This window comes from Callithrix jacchus, chromosome 2 (assembly GCF_049354715.1).
Source record: "Callithrix jacchus isolate 240 chromosome 2, calJac240_pri, whole genome shotgun sequence".
Taxonomy (NCBI): Eukaryota; Metazoa; Chordata; class Mammalia; order Primates; family Cebidae; genus Callithrix; species Callithrix jacchus.
In genome coordinates, this window is record NC_133503.1 from 46,726,593 (window position 1) to 46,749,045 (window position 22,453).

General features: G+C 36.4%; 1 protein-coding gene across 6 annotated transcripts in view; it reads left to right on the top strand.

Moving 5' to 3' along the window:
* Window positions 1-10,774, top strand: part of SPINK5 (serine peptidase inhibitor Kazal type 5) — a 72,475-nt gene extending 61,701 nt beyond the window's left edge. For all 6 annotated transcript variants that reach the window (XM_008987434.5, XM_078365763.1, XM_035287940.3 and 3 more), the window contains 4 exons: window positions 807-903; window positions 4,721-4,851; window positions 7,212-7,302; window positions 10,384-10,774. In XM_008987434.5, coding sequence (XP_008985682.4) covers window positions 807-903; window positions 4,721-4,851; window positions 7,212-7,302; window positions 10,384-10,392 — 328 coding nt within the window. In that variant the 3' untranslated portion in view covers window positions 10,393-10,774. The remainder of the gene's footprint in view (window positions 1-806; window positions 904-4,720; window positions 4,852-7,211; window positions 7,303-10,383) is intronic.
* The last annotated feature ends 11,679 nt before the right edge of the window (window positions 10,775-22,453 follow it).

The following is a 22,453-nucleotide window of genomic DNA, read 5'->3' on the forward strand; positions in this document are numbered from 1 at the left end:
AATGTTTACACCCCAAACTATATTAAATCAGAATCTTAAGGCTATGGAATTTATTTTCTGGGTTATTCTAAAAAGCAACTAGAAATTGGGACCCATGGACATTATAGATGATGATGATGATGATGATGATGATGATGATGATGATGATAATGGTTGTAAAGTGCACTGTGAACGCAACAATAATCAAATTTATTTAGCTTTTCACAGTGAGTGTTCTTTGAGGAAGGAATTACCAATACTACCCTCATTTTATGTTCTAGAAATCAAAACTTAAGAACATGAAGCCACTTGTCCTCTGTTAAGTAATGAAAGCTTTAAACCACCTCCTAATTGTGTACTTTTTTAAATGTATCATCCTGGTCACTATCTCAATGTTCTGTGATTCTGTTTTATTTATTTATGTTTGTATTTATTCACTTACTTTTTGAGACAGAGTCTTGCTCTATTGCCAGGCTGGAGTGCAATGGTGCAATCTCATTTCATTGCAACCTCTGCCTCCCAGGTTCAAGCGATTCTCCTGCCTCAGCCTTCTGAGTAGCTGGGATAACAGGTGTGCACCACCACGTCCAGCTAATTTTTGTATTTTTAGTAGAAACGGAGTTTTATCATGTTGGCCAGGCTGGTCTCTAACTCCTGACCTCAGGTGATCTGCCAATCTAGGCCTCCCAAAGTGCTGGCGTTACAGCTGTGAGCCACCACACCAGGCCTCTGTCATATTTTATGAGGATTGCTTAACTTCTCACTGGAAATTATAGGAACTGTTCCCTGTGAATATTATTTTAAATTACTTTTTTTTTTTTTTCTAGTCTAACAGAAGCTTTGGAAAGGGCAAAACTTCAAGAAAAGCCATCCCACGTTAGAGCTTCTCAAGAGGAAGACAGCCTAGATTCTCTCAGTTCTCTGGTAAGGAGGACTATTTCTGAAAAGCAGCGTATTAATTTGATTTTCTTGATTTTTTAAAACCTATTGCCATTGGCTGTTTTCATAGAAGGCTCTGAGATTTGCTTATTCAGTGCAGCTTGAAGTCCTTTGAGGACTAAATGCAGTTTATGCTTGGTGAGAGTTCTGGGATTTCCTCTTAGTGGATTATTCTGTGCCCTTTGAGATTATTAGAACATTTAAAATTTTCCAGTGTCAGTATGGAATAATTGTGACTTATCTCAAATGTGGTAATACATAGTCAGGTGCCTCAATTCTGTAATTTTAGCAGACCAAGAAGCTTCTGCTTACTTCCCTCCCCCAACCAAATCCATTTCTACATACTAGAACTACGCTGAGCATGCTCACAGGTGTAGATTTCCACAAATTAGCAATTCGCAGTAGCTAAAACTTCTTATTTAACATATAGGCTGGGCTGGGTGTGGTGACTCATGCCTATAACCCCAGCACTGTGGGAGGCCAAGGTGGGCAGATCCCTTGGCCCCAGGAGTTTGAGACCACCCTGGGCAACATGGTGAAACTCTGTCTCTACAAAAAATACAAACAAACAAACAAAAATTTAGCTGGGCATGGTGCCTTGTGCCTATAGTCCCAGCTACTTAGGAGGCCAAGGCGGAAGGGTGGCTTGATCCAAGGAGGTCGAGGCTATCATGAACTTTGCACCACTGCACTCCAGCCTGGGTGACAGAACAAGGCCCCATCTCTCTCTCTTTCTCTCTCTCTTGGCTGATGGTCATCAGTAATGTAAGTATTGGTGTACATTAGCATGATAGGATTTACTTCGTAGAGCCTTGGCAAGATGAGGAGTAGAAAGAAGCAAAGAGGATATGAGATCATCAAGCAGATTCTCAGATTGGGCCCTAAAAGGAAGATTTTAGCACCTAGGCTGATGACCCAGAAAAGGAGAAAGAAAGTATCAAACATGAATTTTACCTAATTTTTCATCCAATTCAACTAGGGTAATAGATGAGTTACATACATGAAATATGCATTAATTACATATTTCTGGTAAGTTGGGCTCTGCATCAGGGATCCAAAGACAAGGAGAAGAGCTATTCACAAAATATTTGTTTCTTTTTTTAATTATTGAAGTATAATAGTCACATAGAAGAAATGCACACATCCAAGTAAATAGCTAAATGAAATATCACAAAGTGATCATATCTGTGGTAGCAGCAAGAAATAAGATATGACCAGTAGGCCAGTAGTCCAGTAGCCCTCTCATTCTCCCTCCTAATCTACAATCTGCTTTGAAGCTGAGATTTCTTTTGGAGAAATAAATCTTTCATTAGTCATCATTTCATCAAGGCAGCAGTCCCTTTGCCAGTCTGCAAATACTTATTGAGTGAGTACCTGCTATTTTTCCAGGCATTACTTATGTATGCTAGGTTATAACCATAAACAAAACAGATAGCACTCACTACATGGAGTTCATAGTATCTTGGAAAAGCACATAGAATAAATAATATGAATAAATAAAAATATAATGTCAAGGAGGAAATAAGGCAGAAAAATATGGTACAGTAAACACTGATATGGGGAGTGGAGGGGATACAATTTTAAGTAGCATATGCAAGGAAGAACTCTTTCAGAAGGCGACATTTGCAGCAAGACGTAAGGGTATTGATTCTGTAGGTATATCTAAGGAAAACATATTCCAGGCAGAAAACATAGCAAAGCACTTAGTGAAATACAGCTACTTCAGTTGTAGAGGAGAGAGTCAGGAAGCTAATGGGAGGGCGTGTTATAAAGGATTTTTGTAGACAATTTTAAAGACTTCACCTGGTATTCTGAATGAAGGTTTTGAGAAGGATAACACAATTTGATTTACGTTTTAAAGGAATAACTTTGACTGCTATCTATTGAAAACACTGCAGGGAGGCAAGGGCTGGACAGCTAGTTAGCTATTGCAGTAGTCCGCAGAAGAGATGATGCTAGTTTACAACATCTTAGTAGTGGTGGAGCTCTTGACAGCTGGTTAGATACTGGGTCTGTTTTGAAGGTGGAGTCAACAGAATTTGTTGAGTTGATATCTTATGTTAAAAAAAAGAGAGAGACTGAGAAACATTGTAGTACCTTTTGAACATCATAGCGCCAGCTACCTGAAAACTATGATTGATATACACCTGGTTGAGTCTAACCTTTGCCAGAGATTCATATAAGTTACTGATCTAAATTCTCCATGAATATTTATATCAATATGGAGAATCGCTAATAGCAATTCATTTAGATGTTTGAATTATTTATCAAAAGAAAGGAACAAACTAACAAATATTTCTTGACTCCTCTAAAATAAATATTAACAGATATAATCCTATCACATATTCTATATCTTCTTTGTGTCTGTTTTCAGTAAATAGTTTTCCAGGAATTTATTCACTTCATCTATGTTGTCAATTTTTTTGGCATATAGTTACTCATAACATTTCTAAGTTATCCTTTTAATATCAATAGTTCATATAGTGATGACCTTTTATCTCCAATAATGTTGGTAATATGTTTTCTTGACTCTGGTCAATTTTGCAAATAGCTTATCAGTTTATTAATCTTCTCAAGCAGCTAACGTTTGGCCTTGTTCTGTTTTCTATTTTGTCATTTTCTCTTCTTTATTATTTATTTAACATTTTTTTCTATTCTCATCATTTGCTAGCTTCTTCAGAGGAAAGTTTAGATAATTTGTTTGCGAATGTTCTTCTTTTCTAACATATGTGTTAAGGTTATAAATTTCCCCCAAATTACTGCTTTGGTGCTGGGATTTGATAGGTTATATTTTCCTTGTGATTCAATTAATTTCTAAATTTTATGATTGCTTTGAGTTGTGAGGTATTTAGAACTCATCCTTTTACTTATAAATATATTTCTTATAATATTATATAGTTGATTCTTTTTGTTCTTCCAGTTTGATAATTTCTGTCTTTTAAGTGAAGTACTTAGTTATTAATATTCGATGTAATTACTGATACCATTGGATTGAAGTCTTCACTTATTCTATTTACTTTTGAATCCATTTTTTATATTTGACTCTACCTTTAGCCTTTTAAAAAAATTAATCAAGTTCTTATTGTTATCATTAATCACTAAACCCATACTTCCAAAAAACTACAAAGGACAAATATGGTTCCTCTTTTACATGGAAAATATACATATATATTCTACCATGGAAAACATACTGACAACTAAAATTTCCTGAACACTTAGTATGTGACAGATACTATGGTAAGCATGAACTTACATGCATTATCTGGTTTAATCCCCTAAAGCAGTAATATGAAGTGAGAACTACTATTATTTATGATTTTCAGATGAGAAAATTAAGGTGCAAAAAGTTAGATAAGTCATTTCTTTAGTTAGTAGTAGAGATAGGACACAAAAACTCATGCAATTTATGAATATTTACCTCTGAGTCTTTCCTTTCTAGGCTGTATATAACCAGTACCTTCATTTAAAAAGGTGAATATTATTTCCAGCATGCTATCATCCTGGTTTTCTTCCTTTGGGCAGATAATTGTGTCCCATATTATAAAGGGGTTTTGCTTTACTAAAGTTTTGTTATTCCTGGTTTCTTTGTTTACTTACCTTGTCTGGTTAGAAATTGCCAAATTCAGAAAGTTAAATCCAACAAATATGATGCAAAATCAGTCTTTTAGTTTGTATAACCTATATCACACTCCTTTTACAACCATTTATTCAAGTTGGGTTAAGGAACTCAAGCAGTTTTCTCAAGCCCATCACTCTCCTTGAATGTCAACAAGTAAGTCTGCTTCATGTTTTGCTTGTTCAGGATTCTGGGATGTGCAAAGACTACCGAGTATTGCCCAGGATAGGTTATCTTTGTCCAAAGGATTTAAAGCCTGTCTGTGGTGACGATGGTCAGACCTACAACAATCCCTGTATGCTCTGTCATGAAAACCTGTAAGTATTCAAGTTGCCCCATCATATCTTCCAGTTTAGAATTTCTCAGCTAGAGTGTTAAGCCATAGTAATGCACTGATATAAATTTGGAGTGTGTCACAAGTAATCTATTCATCATAGAACTTAAAAATTCTAAATTTGTGAATTATGTTACTTTTATGTAAAATAGAAAAGATTTGAGGTTATTCCCCAAATTGCTTACCTACATTGCTTAGCTACATTGCTGCATGCTTTACTGAGTAGAAGAGAAAGAAAAAAAATGGTGGGGTTACTATTGCAGAACTCTGGTATAAGCTTGTGTACACTCAGGGAGTATGAACATCATTTGCTCTGTGTGTAGTGGAGAAAAACAGTAGAGAACTACTGCTATATAAAGTCAGCCCAGCATATGATATCTAAAATGTCTTGTGACTCTAAGACAGCCACGGATTTCTCATTTCTTTAAGCCTGCCTCTTGAAAGGAGTAGTACCTTGCAAAAGGAAAGTGCACTGCACAAAAGAAAGCACAATAAATAAAAGGTTGATCTGATGTCTGCTCTCATATTTATGACTATCTGGTGGTATATTATCTCATTCTGAATCTCACTACCTTCATTGGAGAAATGGAGACAGTTCTCTGAGCTTCTGACTTCACAGATGATTGAGAAGAACTGCTAGATATAAAAATACTTTTATTTTAAGTTCAACATAAGGGATTCATTTTAATACTTTTATTATTGGCTTTAGTTTTGTTGTTTCTTCTGTGCTCAAATGCTCTCTGAAAATTTTAAGTAATTTCTCCCTGCCTCTAAGTGCATCCCTTTCCTCTGGCCTCCATTTGACCAGCTTTCAAGGAGAGGATGGTGACAAAGCTTGGTTTTTCCACCTCGCCTGGACCCAGACCTACACTGCAGTTCCTGTACTACTTTATCTTTCTTAGGACACTGTAAGCAAGGGCCAGAACGTGAGGCTAGGACTCCCTGATATCCTGCTTTTTAATCCTGGAAAAATACTCAAAAAGAAAAAGGCACTCCTCAGGTCATATACTTAAAAGCATAAAATCTGAACATAATCCTTCCTTTGTAGATAAGGGGGGCACCTTCACATTTCAGTCACTGAATCCCTGCAACCTGCTATGGAATGTTGTTATCTTTACTGTACAGAAGGTTAATCTGAGGGTCAGAGAGTCCAGATAATTTGTTCAAAGTTATAAAGTTAGGAAGTAGATCAGACAAGATTTTGACCTTATTGATTTGGGCCAAAATACAGTTATTTTTTTCTTCACTATCCTACTGTTATTTCTAAGACAATAGTTCCTTAAATTTTCAAAGACCAAAGATTCCTTAGATAATATGAAGAAAGGTACCCTTTTCAAGAACATTTTTGAAAAATTACGTGATATGAGCAATTCACACACATAATTTGTTGGTACCTGGAGTACTTGAAATTCATCCATAGACCTTATAGGGTTTTAAGAATTAAGAAATTCTTGTTTAAGGAATAAATATAACTGTCCAGGAATTTCATTTCTATATATACCTTATTTCCAGCCCAGAAATCCTGCAGTTCCTCTTTCTTGTAAATGTCAGGACCTAAATTAGCCATATAATTTTCTTCAACATTTTCATCAACTTTATAGACCTGTAACAAATGATCTATTTAAGGGAACTTTAGAGTAAGAAACTGAAATGATGAAAATACTAAAAAAGCATGCCTCAGGATAGTTTGTTTGGCTAAGGGAGTTGGGAGTATATATTATAAAGAAGGATCAGGTTATCTGAGACAAGAAGAAATATTCATTTCTAAGGCTTTAGAAAAAATTATAGGAGAGCAATTTCAACTTAAGCAATGCCAAAATACAAATTGCACTGCCTTGATAGATAATGAGTTTCCCATCACCAGAGGAAAACAAGTACATGTCTGATTCATAATATTTCTCCAGTGAGAGGCATTAAAATTCATACTTCTTAAGGGTCATTCCAGCTATAAAGTTCAGACTGTATCATTTTTGTCTTGTTATAATTTATATTCCCCAAATCTTATTACTGGTACTCAATATAGTTAAATATCTCTCTGGGATCTGATTCTCTCATCTCTAAATGTAAGATCGCCTTTAGACCAGATGATCTGCAAGTTTATTTCCAATATTTTCTATGAACATATAAGTATACAAAATGTGACAGAATAGGTCCAGAGCTAGGGAATAAATCTGGAGCAGAAGAGAGACAGCCTGACCGATGTCTACTGAAAATGAAAATAGTTAAACGCAGATCCCAGATTCTCCCTCTAAATGCAGCTTGGTTTGCACATTGGTCCTTATTTATTTTCTTATTATAACTGAGAATTTCCTCACTGTTGAAGCGTCCTCTGATCTGTTTTAGGATACGCCAAACAAATACACACATCCGCAGTAAAGGGAAGTGTGAGGAGAGCAGCACCCCAGGAACAACCACTGCCAGCATGCCCACATCTGTAAGTACGTAGGTAGACTGGGCTCCGTGGTTATGTTGTGAGGAGTGGTGGGTTCTGCTTTTGTTCCCTTCCATTGAGTAATGGACGTTTCACTGGCCAGAAAGGTGACACTAGGTCAGGTGACTCAAAATTGGTCACATTTTTCACTGGAAGGATAACTAATTACTGAAATAAGTAAAAATAGTGTAGCAGTTACTATTTTAAACTATTTACTGGGTTCATTAATAGACTGTTTATAAGCAGTGTCTCCAACATAGCATTACTTAGTTCAGGATAGGTTTTATTTTCTGTGATTTACAATAAAAAGATGAGACAGAGACCAAGAGAGGTCAGAGAGTGACAGAGCTGGATTTAAATAATTTCTATATAATGCCCGTATTCTTGAACTTTACGTTGTAGTAAATTACTTCCCAGAATTAAAGGTTGACCAATTTCATTTAAACCCCCGAAAGGATGTTTCAACATATGTTACTGAGTTTAAGATTCTCCCTGATGACTGTATTTGAATAGTCATCCTCAGAGAGATGGTATATAATGTGAAAAAATAGAAATTTTCAAATAAGAGAAAATGTTTCAAATTTCAAATTTTGCTGTGCTTCATATATGAGATTTTTGGCAAATTACTTAAATACTCTAAACCAAAGGCCCCAAGGAACTGTGAAAATATTCAATGAAGACTGACATCTATGCATTTGACATAGTGTCTGAAAAATTAATGTCACTATTATTATTATGCCTAAGACCAAAACATGAATTTAGAAAAAGAGAAGAGTCCAACGTATGAACTTAAAAAAACAGACAATGATATAGTGCTTATTTATTTTTAATAAATTATTTTCAATGATACTTTGATAAAATTATATTTAATAAATAATATTTTAATGCATTACATTTAATAATACTATTTATTATTCACACTGTCTTTGCTCCATCCCACTGTCACAAAAAGCTCTGGGAGTAATGGAATCAGAAACTATTCAGCCAGATTTGGAGATCTTAGTCAAGCAATACTAGATAAGGCCATATTAAGAACACTTACCAAACAATCTTTGCTATGGGAAACTGTGAAAACAAGAATCATAAGCTAGAGGCTTTCTAGTTTCACATTAGCAGCTGAAAACAGTATAGAGGAAGCCAAGGATAGGAATGAAATCCAAAGACCCTATCTTTCTCAAGGGGACTCGACAAAGTTATTTACCACCCACTTAAAGACCTTTATTCTGGTTATTTACCACAATCCATAAAAAGAGAGTTTAAACTTTTACTCTAGTCCCTATATTGTGTTCTAGTCCCTATATTGTTATATAGAAATTCTTAGTAGTTTGCTCCCCATTTTATTTAGAGAATATACTGTGACATTTCCTCACAAACTCACCTAGTTACATATACCTCAGGATAGAAAAGTCAAAATAGCTTTATGCCAGTCCAGTAGACCACACCTTAGACCACATTTCCCTGTAACTCTCACTCTGTGTAGGCAACTTGAGAAAAACTACTTTATAAAGAACTTGCCATAGGTTTATACTGGTAAGATGTATTTCTTCAAACAAAGAAGAATCTTGCTGGAACTCAGCACACAAGGTGTTGTAAAGGAGTGCCATTCTTTCATTTCTGGGTGTATACTTTCCACTGGAGTTGCATAGTGGGCATTAATAATGGCAGAAATTATTATAGTATTAGTTAATGAAACACAAATTAAAAGTGTCCTGGACACAGATGGAATTTCAGGTCCCTGTGTAAGATTCAAGGGTTTGATCTTGGGTACCGGTGGTACAGATTGGTCATGGCCTAACATTGTTCTGATGACTAGTAAGGATGTGTATACTGGGGTTGAAGACTATTGTCTGAACTTTATTTCTGGGTGAAAGTTTCTCTAAGAAAGTGGAATCTCAAAAATAGAATAAGAGTCCAGGCAGGACTTTCCTGAGAAAGTAGGTTGAGTATCCCAGAACCCACACTTTGATTACTAAGTACATCAAACTTTCTATTGTGCAATAACTATTATACAGTAACTACTAAGATTTACATAGCTGTTTAGAGGTTTATGTGCATTTTCTGTTCGTGCCCTTACAATAGTCATTTGATTAGGGCAGGGATCACTGTCTTTCCCATTTTACAGAAAGTCAGCCTGGGGGAAATGTCACTTAATAACGTCACTCAGTATAATATCTTGAGTTCAATGTAGATATTCTGACTTCATTTCCAGTGCTCTACTACCATTCCTTAGTTGTCAGGAGATTCTAAAGACTAAGCACTCTCAAGAAGGCATTATCTCAATTAACACATGATTTGCTATATTGGAAAGCAATTTCTATATTAAGAAAAATACCAATATTATTTTGTGAGATAAATAAATGACTGTTCTTATCTATATCTATCAATTTCATGATGGATTTTCAAGGATTCAGGAAGACCAAAGCTTACTACTTTCAAATCAAAGAAAACCTCCTGGCATGGATGTAGGCAATAAAGTGGAGGTTTGAGTTTGGAATGACAGTGCTGCTCATGCCCCAGGTGGTACTAGTTGAAGATGTGCAGTTATGTGGAGGAAAACTTCCTGAGGCCCTCACCCCCTATGAGAAGATTTTTAAATATTGATTTAATGTTTTAAAGGTTGATTTCAAATGCCTGAATTAGTCAGGCAAAGGAAGACAGCTGATTCTATTCTAGTGGCCTACAACAAAACTATGGTAGAAAAACATTCATGTTACGGGAATTGAATTCAAGTCATGACCTAACATGACAGTGACAAGTTACTAATCTCTGAAGCTCAATTTTCTTATCTGCAAAATGGTACTAATGACACCTACTTCTTTTTATCGGCATGAAGCCAACATGTAATGAAAGGCAGAGTTAACTCATGTTCATTTTTGTGTCCACCTCAACACATAATACATGTTAGGCGCTCAATACTTGTTGTATCAAAGTGATAAAATGTGAAAGGGATTTTAAGTTGTTACTTCTTTGCAGAGTGCAGGAATCTATGGATGTCTTTGATTAAGATACAGCTATAAATATACAGCCCACATTTCTGCAATATCTCTGGGTTCTAGCATCTAACCTACCCATCTTCTCTTCTAGGATGAATGACAGGAAGATTGTTGAAAACCATGAGGGAAAAAATAAACTCCAATTCTGAATCACCTACCTTCACATCTGTATATATGAGGAATTCTTCAAAGATTGTCTTATTTGCTATAGAAAACAGTACAGAGCTGTTGGGAATGGACTCACTGACTTTCAGTCTTTTCCATCTCTTTTCTCCTAGATGTTGTGATCTGAGGGTACAAAGACATCTCCACCAAGTCTGTGCCCTTGAAGAGTCTTGATCACAATGCTGTCTGTCCAACCGCCTGTTCAATAAAAGTAAACTCAGCAGAACATCCTTCCTGGGATTTCTTTGTCACTGTCTGGATAATGGAAATGTGTTTTTATAGAAACTGAATAAACTCTAACCTTTTGTCTTGCTAAACCCATTGGTGGACAGAGAATGCTCACTTTTTTCCTACTTACGTTGCTGTCATAGTTGAGAAGAACTGTCTAGAAGAGAGGTAGGGAGATATGACTTCCCAGCAGCCAACAACTATACAAAGTTAAACTAGCTGTAGATCAGCTTCATCTCCACTATTCATTACTATGCCAGCTCTCCTTTCTAAATTTTCATGAATGGAATAACTGTCTCTCAGTTATTTAGGTCCCATCCAAAGACACAAACCAGTAAGTTCTCATGTCTATTCATTAAGTTACGTCTTGACAATTAACTACCTCCCAGACTTGTACCCGTAATCTGGGAAGTAAGAAAATTAATTACCAATGTGTGCAAGTCTCTAAAGTGGCACGCTCCAATAGAAATGTAATTTAAGCCATATATGCAATTTTAAATTTTCTAGAGGTTAAAAATAATCATTGTAACATTATTAATTTTAATAATATATTTCATTTAGCTTAATATATCAAAACTATTAATGTAATCAACATAAACTTTTAAATGTACTAAGTCTTTGATATTGGTGTGTATTTTACACTTAGAACACATCTCAATTTGGACCTGCCACATTTCAAGTGCTCAGTAGATACATGTGAATAGAGGTCACCGTATTAGGCAATGCAGTGGTGCCACAAGAAAATGGACATGGGAAATCTGAGGAGGAATGCAGGCATTATATAGGGGTGGATGAAATGCTTGTAATTGACTGCCTCTATGCTGAAACTCTATAAATCCCTAGTCTACCTAGTCTCTTTGTTCATTTGAAAATTCTGGGCTGGTGCTGAATACACTTCATAGGGAGAAATATATGGAAAATCCATTATGGGGCAAGGTGTTCTCAGCCTCAGAAGAACTAGCCTGATGGGACAGACTTACTTGGATTTGGGAAGTTAATTTTTATTTTTCCTCTCTAACTTTTTTAAAGTCTCTACTAGCTCTATTATAGTAGGATTTGATGATCTTTGTCCTTTGTAACTGAGTGAAAATAAATTATCCTTTATGGTGCATTCTTTTCTATGCTACATTAAGGATAAAGAAGAAGGGCCTATAAATAATTTTTTTGGGCATAAAAAATATGAAGTAATTCCTGTTGAATTCTTCTTATTATTATTTGGCAATTTTAAGATGTTGAGCATGGGTTCAGAGAGCTCATGATATATGGGATTCTATCTTCTTCCTGTTCACTTCTAGGAAATCCAGAAACTCTCTTCTTCTGGCTAAAACATATGCTTTTCTGAAAAGGTGTTTTGTTAGGTCATTTTGAATATTTGATTAGAATATAAACATAAATCTTTTATATTTATTTTATCACTATTAATATGCTCAAAAGACATTTGTATCCCATCCTTAAGACTTAACCAATTCTTGGCAATCACTCAGTACAGAGAAAGAGTTTAACTTAGGGATAGAGTGGGGTAGAGGATATAATAGTATAGAATGGGATGAGACAAGGGAATGAGGAGAGGCCCAGTGACCTCAGGAGTAAGAATCAAAGGCGAGGGGCAGGGAGGGTGCAGAGGTCAGGAATAGAAAAAGGTCAAGGAAAATAAAGTTAAAAATACAGTGAGGCTCAAGGATTGGGGTTAAAAGTGTGAATGTGTAGAACACATTACTCAGGATTTAAAAAGCTGAAAGTTTATTTTTTTTTGAAGGGATGCAAACTATAAGTATATATAAATTTTCATCTATGTCAAAATGGTAACAAATAAATAGCTGCATTAAATATCAAGTAAATTAATCTTTGAGTTACTTAAGTTATATCCTGATGGGCAAGAGGTAGATGGAAACCAGAACCATCTTATTGAAGCTTCTAAACTAAATCTAAAATTCCAAACCAGGAGGTGATAAATAATCCTGAGATGGAACTAAAGAAAGCTAAAACATTTCTGTCAGCCCCACCTGTCCACTACTACCATGTGCTTATGCATTTCTCTATATAATTTGATCTTCAGATTCTATTTTATGTTAGGGGTTTTCAGAAATATATCTTTTTCAAACTCCTTTTTCTCAAACAGAAGACTGGAAATGAAACTGTCTTAATTTCTTCTATAAAATGGGGGCTAATAATTTCAATCTTACAGGTTACAATGAGGGTTAAGTTATATAGCTTATGAATGTCACAAACTGAAGATCTCATATATATTAACCTCTCAATAAATGCTTATCACCATTATTTATTATAAAACAGTAAGTTGTCAGAATTTGCTTATTCAATAAGCTCTCCAATTAAATTAATTTTCTTGTGATTTTTTTCTACTTTAACCTAGAAAATATTTTTGCCAATATATTTGCCCTCCTGAAGGCTTCCCATTTCTTTCAGGTTTCAGAATTACCTAAGGATGTGGAGAAAAGTGAATATTTACACACTCTTGGTGAAAATATAAATTATTTTAACCTCTATGGAAAACAATATGGAGACATCTCAAAGAACTAAGAGTAGAACTGTCATTTGACCCAGCAACTCCACTACTAAGTATCTACCAAAGGAAAATAAATCATTATATTAAAAAGACACCTGCACTAGGATGTTTTTCACAATGCAATTCACAGCAGCAAAATCATGGAACCAACCTAAGTATTCATCAACAGTTGGTTGGATCAAAAATGTGGTATATATACACCATGGAATCTTATGTGGCCATAAAAAGGAAGGAATGTTCTTTGCAGCAACATGGATTGAGCTGGGGGCCATTACCCTAAGTGAATTAACTCAAAAACTGAAAATCAATTATTGCATATTCTCAGCTATAAGTGGCACTCATGGACATAAACACAGATAATGAACTCATCCAGAAGGAGGATGAGAGAGAGGTGAGGGTTGAAAAATTACCTATTTGACATAATGTTTGCTATTTGTGTGATGGGTACACTAGAAGCCTACAATATACCCCTGTAATAACATGCACATGCACTCCTTGAATCTAAAATTAAAAATGAAACAAAACATCAAGTTGCCCCTGGAACCAACAGCCAAGAATTCTGTAGTGGATTGGTAATTCTTACCGTAAGCATAGGGCAGAAGTAGCAAAGGCAGGAACACCAGGTATTTTCTATCCCACAATAAGGCAGATACTTCGGAACTGAACAGATCTAAGCTCAAATCCTGACTGTGTGACTCACTAACTCTATGACAATGAAAATGATACTTTATCTCTCTGGGTCTTTGTCTCTTCTATAAAATGGGGTCTAATAATTTCTATCTTACAGGTTACAATGAGGATTAAGTTATGAGAATGAAACCAAGTTGGAAAACACTCTTCAGGATATTATCCAGGAGAACTTCCCCACCCTAGCAAGGCAGGCCAACAATCAAATTCAGGAAATACAGAGAACACCACAGAGATACTCCACAAGAAGAGCAACTCCTAGACACATAATTGTCAGATTCACCAAGGCTGAAATGAAGGAAAAATGTTAAGGGCAGCCAGAGAGAAAGGCCAGGTTACCCACAAAGGGAAGCCCATTCGACTAACAGCGGATCTCTCAGCAGAAACTCTACAAGCTAGAAGAGAGTGAGGGCTGATATTCAACATTCTTAAAGAAAATAATTTTCAGTCCAGAATTTTACATCCAGTCAAAACTAAGCTTCATAAGTTAAAGAGAAATAAAATCGTTTACAGACAAGCAAATGCTGAGTGACTTTGTCATCACCATGTCTGCCTTACAAGAGCTCCTGAAGGAAACACTAAACATGAAAAGGAACAACGGGTACCAGCCACTGCAAAAATATACTGAATTGTAAAGACCATTGATGCTATGAAGAAACAGCATCAACTAATGGGTAAAATAATAACCAGTGAGCATCATAATGACAGGATCAAATTCACACATAACCTCTCTCTCTCTCTCTCTCTCTCTCTCTCTCTCTATATATATATATATATATATATATATATGTATATATATATATGTGTGTGTGTATATATATATATATATATATACACACACACACACTCACACATACACACACACACACACATATATTTATGTTTTTTTTTCCGAGATGGAGTCTTGCTCTGTCACCCAGGCTGGAGTGCAGTGGTATGATCTCAGCTCACTGCAACCTCCACCTCCTGGGTTCAAGCAATTCTCCTGCCTCAGCCTCCCAAGTGGCTGGGATTACAGGCACCTGCCACAACACCCGGCTAATTTTGGTATTTTTAGTAGAGATAGAGTTTCACCATTTTGCTCAGGCTGGTCTCAAATTCCTGACCTCATGATCCACCCGCCTTGGCTTTCGAAAGTGCTGGGACCACAGGCATGAGCCAGGGCAATATAAATGGGCCAAATGCCCCAATTAAAAGACACAGACTGGCAAAGTAGATAAAGTGTCAAGACCTATCAGTGTGCTGTATTCAGGAGACCTGTCTCACGTGAAAAGACACATATAGACTCAAAATAAAGGGATGGAGGAATATTTACCAAGCAAATAGAAAGCAAAAACAAACAAACAAAACAGTGTTTTTTTTTTTCCATTTTAGTCTCTGATAAAAAAAGACTTTAAAGCAACAAAGATCAAAAGAGACAAAGAAGGGCATTACATAGTGGTAAAGGGATCAATGCAACAAAAAGAGTTAACTATCCTAAATATGTATACACCCAATACACGAGCATGCAGATTCATAAAACAAGTCCTTAATGACCTACAAAGAGACTTAGACTCTCACACAACAATAGTGGGAGACTTTAACAGCCTACTGTCTATATTAGACAGATCAATGAGAGAAAATTAACAGGGATATCCAGGACTGGAACCTGTGGACCAACTGTACCTAATAGACATCTACAGAACTTTCCACCCCAAATCAAAAGAATAGACTATCTTCTCAGAGCCACATTATACTTATTCTAAAATTGACCACATAATTGGAAGTATAATTGTCCTCGGCAAATGTAAAAGAACAGAAATCATAGCAAACAGTCTCTTAGACCACAGTGCAATCAAATTAGAACTCAGGATTAAGAAACTCACTCAAAACTGCATAACTACATGCAAACTGAACAACCTCCTTCTGAATGACTTGGGGAAATAATGAAACTAAGGCAGAAATAAAGATGTTCTTTGAAACCAATGAGAACAAAGACACAATATACCAGAATCACTAGGACACATTTAACGCAATGTCTAGAGGAAAATTTATAGCACTAAATGCCCACAAGAGAAAGCAAATCTCCTAACTTAACAGTCAATCATCATTGAAAAGATCAATCTTGAATGTGGGAGGGACCCTGCCTTGTGTGTGTGTATTTATACCTGGAAGGGATAGACTCTTCTTCTCTCTCTGGACTCCTTGACTCAGAGCAGCATGTCTCCATCATTGGCATATGCCATCACTATGAAGGGCTTCACTGTTTTGCCATCCTTGCTCTAGCAGCCACAGCCTGGGCTATCTCTCCACCTGGTGAGTCAGGATTTCTTTCAGATAGTCACACATTTCTGTTAACTGTAATATATTCAGCCTTCATTAAATTATAAATATTAACATCTAAAGAAAATTTAGAAGGCATCTGTTTGAATTGACTTGAAACCAAACTTTTATCTTTGCATAGCATTTTAAATTTTCTGAGCATTTTCTACATTTTTTATTCCTTTAGACTTTCATTAGAACCCTAAAAGGAGAGATTTATATTTTCCTGTTAAACAAAAAATTCTTATGATTTAAGGTGTATTCTGGTCTCTATTTCTGCAGCACAACACCTGGACCATAGAAGATCTTCCAGATGTGTTTGTTGAAAAGCTGAAGAGGCTAGTTCTCTTTCTACTTCCTTCCCCTTCACCATCTCGATATAAGAATAAAATTTAAGAATGAGAATACAGGGCATTATTTTTTGTTCCAACTATAGGTGGACTGTCTCAGAAACACTCAAGGTTTGAAGATTGCATGTCCAAGAAACTGGAAACCAATATGTGGCACAGATCCGAAAACTTACAGTAATGAGTGCATGTTTTACATGCAAAACCTGTAAGCATTATACTCAATTTGATGCCTCAGCTCTTCTTTTATTATGAATATAAAGCCCACATGGGCCAAAATCACCTTCTTGGTCTTTTAAAACATGGTTTCACAAATGCTACTTTTTTGTGTGCTTCTTCAATACCCCATGGACATTGCTCTGTTAAAGTTATGAAAAAGAAAATCTTAGCTATATGTCTAAAGAAATATACATATATGTGCATTGTGGATTTACATATGTAAATATATATATGTTTATGTTTGTGTATTAATTAGAAGTAATGGCAAAAACTGCAGTTACTTTTGTATCAACCATATACATATAATGAATAACATATATGTATGTTATTCAACCAAATTCTCATTTATATTATATACTACCTTTAGGGTAATAACTGTTACCTACATGCATTTGATATCCACATTACAGTTACAGAAATGGAGTCTCAAGCAGGAAATATATATTGGTCACATTTTCATGAATCTCCTATAGCTTTCTTTCTGCATATAAGAACTTGGAGGATAGCTATCTCTATTTAGGCTATTAACCATAGACACATAAAACCTTGTGAACTTATATGGAAATAAATGGCTTTGACCTATCCCTTAGAATTTCTGTTTTCTCTCATGATAATCTAGAAAAGTTGAGGTAATAGAATGATAGTACAAAAGAATAGTTGGAATCAGTATATCCTCACCACTTCCAGCCCTGAAAATTTAATGTCAAGTCTTTACTTTTAACAAGATCTGAGCCTTTAGAAGAATGAAACAATGATTATTACCAGCCTTCTGGTAGTATGATTTCAATACTTTACCCTTCATGGTTAAAATCATGGGCTTTGGTGTCAAACATTCAGATTAGCATCTAGACTCCACTTCGTAGATTATGCAAATATCCAAGTCACTACTGGTTCTCATCTCTAAGACTGAAGTTATAATAGCATTTAGGATTCACTGTGATAAAGCATGTCAAATCTTAGCTAAGCAGCCAGCACAAAGTGAATACTTATAGAAGCAAGCTCCTTTTTTCCTATTGTTTTCTTCCCTCTTTTATTCTATTTTCTAGTCCTTTTGAAAATTTAAAGTCAAGTGTAACAGCAAGTGCTATTCAGAATAAGGCCTCTCCATACATGTTAGCTCATACACTAATGCAACCAGAAGAGATTAAAATTATATTATCTCATATTCTATTTTTAGAGACCAGAAATCTAATATTTAGAAAGAAGTGACTATACCAAAATTATACAGACTTTAAGTGGCAGAGAAAGATTTAGGTGTATTTTCTTTTGCTTAATTGCAAAGTTACGAATGTTTTCACACTATATTATGCCCTAGATTTTCATCTGAATATTTACAGGATTTAAAAAATGCTCAATCTACTTTTAGTGTTGATCTTATGTTCTTATATTCTTACTTGACTCAAAATATTCATATATTAAAGATGTTTACTATCAGTACTAACCAACTGGGATAGTAATTCAACAAGAACTTCTCATTCTCAGTCTAGGTAAGACGACAAAGAAATAAAATGATTATTTTACTCGATAGACTATGAAATCTCAAATTATCACATTAGACATTCAATAAAATCTTCTCTTCCAGAGGTCAAGAATTTCAACCCAGAAAACTTCATAAAGGTGAATGTATAAGTATATGCAGAAATTTTATTAAGTCTTAATGTAAAATATTACAATAATGCCTCACTTTCACAGAAAACAACTATTTAAAAATACATGTTCTAAAAATTACTTATGATGATTTATATTCATAGGTAAGGCATCTGGCCCGCCTAAGCAGATCTGAAATACAGCAGAATAAGAGCTCACAAATGTTACTCATAGCCATTAATTGGAATATATTGCTATCATACAGTTATTTTCTATTTGTGTGTGTGTGTGTGTGTGTGTGTGTGTGTGTGTGTGTACAGAGAGACAGAAAATAAAGAGGTGGAGAGAGAGCAAGAGTGAGAGATTTAAGTCCCTGGCTCACATGATGGTAGGCCTGGAAAGTACAAAATATGCAGGATAGAGCAGCAGGCTGGAAAACCAGAGATGTATTGATATTGCTGCTCAAATCTGAATGTGGTGTGGAGGCAGAATTTCCTCTTCTTTGAGGGCTATAATTAGTCCATTTGCTGTTGCTTACCTCAAATTGGGTAATTTAAAAAGAAAAAAAAATATTGAGAACCCTGCACAGGGCTACTGTACAGCACACTGAGATTCATTCCTGGCCCCCAACTACTCTGGAGGAATGGTTGAGTTGAACTGTCAAGGAGCAACCTGTTCTCACCCTGAGCTTCTGGAATCCTGGCAGGACAAGACCCCTCAATCACCATGGACACTTGAGTTGCCAGGGAGAGCTGCTTAGTGAAGTGGCAGCACTCCACTTGGTGTAGAACCCAGAGCATTTGGTGCAGGTGTATCTGTTGTGGAGCTTGTTCAGTGATGCCTATCCCCATAGGCTCAACTTGCTCCCATAGAAGCCTTTAGCTCTGGGGGAACTGTCAGAACTAAACTCTGAAGGGAGCTCTTGCTCATCAGCCAGGGCCAGTCTGACCTGAGCACCTTTTAGTCTGCTGGCTTCTCCTGGGGTCCCAGCCTTGTTGTGTCTGCTTGCAGAGCAGCAACCATTGGCTGGAGACCCTCATCATAGCTCTTGCACTGGCAGACTGCACCTGGCCAGCAGAGCTCCAGGAGAGCAGTCACTGTGGACATGCACCAGCCTGCCTGCTCCCTTCCCCTACTGCAGCTTCCCCAAGGTCCACAGCCATACCCCACATTGCTTTGTTGGCATCCCCTAACACCAAGCAGCAGTTGATGAACATGCACCCTGTCATGTTGCTGCTGGCATGTGAGAACAAAGACAGATTCTGTCTCCCCCACCTTACAAAATGCTTTGTTTATCACTGCCCATCAGGGTGTAGTGACCAGTGTTCTGGAAACACCTTGACCCCCATCCCCAGCGTGATGGATTTCTAACCTCAAGGACTCAGAAAACAAAATTGAGGCCTGATAGCAGTCACCCAAAAGTAGAGCACAAAATCCAGCAACTGGTAGCTTAGCCTTTGCTACCTAAAATCTTCCAATAATGAAGCCAGGAGACGGAATCCAACATATACACACAATCAAACCCTCAAGGTCGTAAAATAGAATTTTAAAAATCCAAGGTGTAATCAGGTTTTTTGGGGTGTTGGTGAGGCATGGCTCCCCCGAGTCTATGCTGTGGATTCTTGGTCTCCGCTCTTTTAAGAATGAGAGAAGGGACCACTGCAGTGCACTGTACACTCGTAAAAGTAAATATCAGACCCAAGAAGTGTTGTGCAAAGGTGATTTTATTTAGGTAGAGAAAAGAGAAGGAAGAAGAGAAAGACTTCCATGAAGAGTGCAGAAGGGGATTCCAGACGGGAAATCCAAGAGGGGAAAGAGAGGTACCACTATGTGGGAAGGGATCCCAGAGAGCTGGAAATCCGGTGTGGATGAAGGAGCAGGGGAATTTAGCGTGGGAGAAATTCCCACCTTCCCAAGTTCCTTTGGCCAATGAAAGGAGTTCCTTTAAACTTCCACTGGAGTGACTGACTCTTCCTGTGCCTGCAAAATTCAAACGTAAACCGTTAAATATCCCAGATGGAGAATGATGGGAGGAGGCATGGCACTGGGAAATTCTTGCCCTTAAAACTACGCCCCCTTGTGGACCTGGTAAGAGAATACATTCCGTCAAAGGGACCACAGCTTCAAAGATTGAAGAAACATCAGCCCATAAAGATAAGAAAGAACAAATACAAGAACTCTGACAACTCAAAAAGCCAGACTGCCCTTTTCCCTTCAAATAACTGAATCAGCTCTATAACAAAAGTTTGTAACCAGGTAGAGACAGCTGAAATGGCAGACATAAAATTCAGAATACAGATAAGAAGGAAGATCATTGAGATGCAGAAGTATGTTGAAACTCAATCCAGAAAAGCCAAGAAGCACAATAAAACAATACAGCAGCTGACAGACAAAATATCCAGTATAGGAAAGAATGTAACCAACCTCACAGAGTTGAAAAATATGCTACAAGAATTTCATAATCACAATCACAAGTATTAATAGCAGAATAGACCAAGGTGAAGAAAAAATCTCAGAGCTTCAAGACTGGCTTTCTGAAATAAGATAGACAAAAATATAAAAACAAGAATAAAATTGAATTTAAAAAAACCTCTGAGAAATATGCGATTATGTAAAGACCAAATCTACAACACATTGGTGTCCCTGAAATAAATGGGGAGGATGGAAACAACTTGGAAAACATATTTCAGTATACCATCCATAAGAAGTTCTCAAACCTGGCTAGAGAGGCCAATATTTAATTTCAAGAAATGCAGAGAACATCAGTGAGATACTTTGCAAGAATGTCATCCTCAAGACAGATGATAATCAAATTTTCCCAAGTCAAAATAAAGGAAAAAATATTAAAGGAAGCTAGAAAGAAAGAGAAGGCCACTTAAAAAGGAAAGCCCGTCAGACTAACAGCAGACCTTTCAGCAGAAACCCTATAAGACAGAAGAGATTGTGGGCCAATATTCAACATTCTTAAAGAATGAAAATTCCAACCAAGAATTTCATGTTTGGCCCAACTAAGCTTCATAAGCAAAAAAATGAGATCCTTTTCACACAAATGATGAAGGAATTTGTTTCCACCAGACCTGCATTGCAAGCGCTTCTGAAGGAAGCACTAAATATGGAAAGACCATTACGAGCCACAACAAAAAGATACTTAAGTACACAGACCAATGACACTGTAAAACAACCACAGAAATAAGTCTGCAAAATAACCAGCTAACATCATAACAACGGGATAAAATCCCCACATGTCAAACTAACATTGACTTTAAATGAGCTAAATGCCCCAATTAAAAACGTGACAAGCTGGATAAAGAACCAAAGCACAATGGTATTCTTTCATACAGAAACCTATCTCACTTGCAATGACACCAATAGGCTCAAAATAAAAGGGTGGAGGAAAATCTGTGAAGCAAATGGAAAACAGAAAAAGGCAGGGGTTGCCATCCTAATTTCAGACAAAATAAACTTTAAACAGAAAATTTAAAAAAGAAAATTACATAATGGTAAACGGTTCAATTAAACAAAAAGACCTAACTATCCTAAGTATTTATGAATTCAACATAGGAGCACCGTGATTCATAAAGCCCATTCCTAGAGACCTTAAAAGAGACTCAGACTTCTGCATAATAATAATGAAAGACTTCAACACCCCATTAACAGTATTAGACAGATCCTCAAGACTAAAAAGTAGCGGAGATATTCAGAACCTGAACTTAACGCTAGACCAAATGGACCTGATAGACCTTTATAGAGCTCTTACAAAATACAGCAGAATACACATTCTTCTCATCATTACATAGCACATACTCTAAAATTCACCACAAAGTCGGACATAAAACAATCCTTAGCAAAGGCAAAATAACTGGAGAACCAGTTATTTGGACTGACCAAGAGGGTTTTATGGCCTTAATCTTCTCTTTGGCTCAATTGAACTGCAGATAAGCTTCTTAACTCTAGACCCCTGAAAAATATTTAAGAGTATTGACTATTGCCAGGAGCATGACAGGTTCTTAAGAGCCTATGGACTTGGGCATGACATGGTTCTGGCTCTTAAGGGGCTCACAGTTTGATAGAAAGAATGACTGAAAAGAATGCTCCTTAATGTC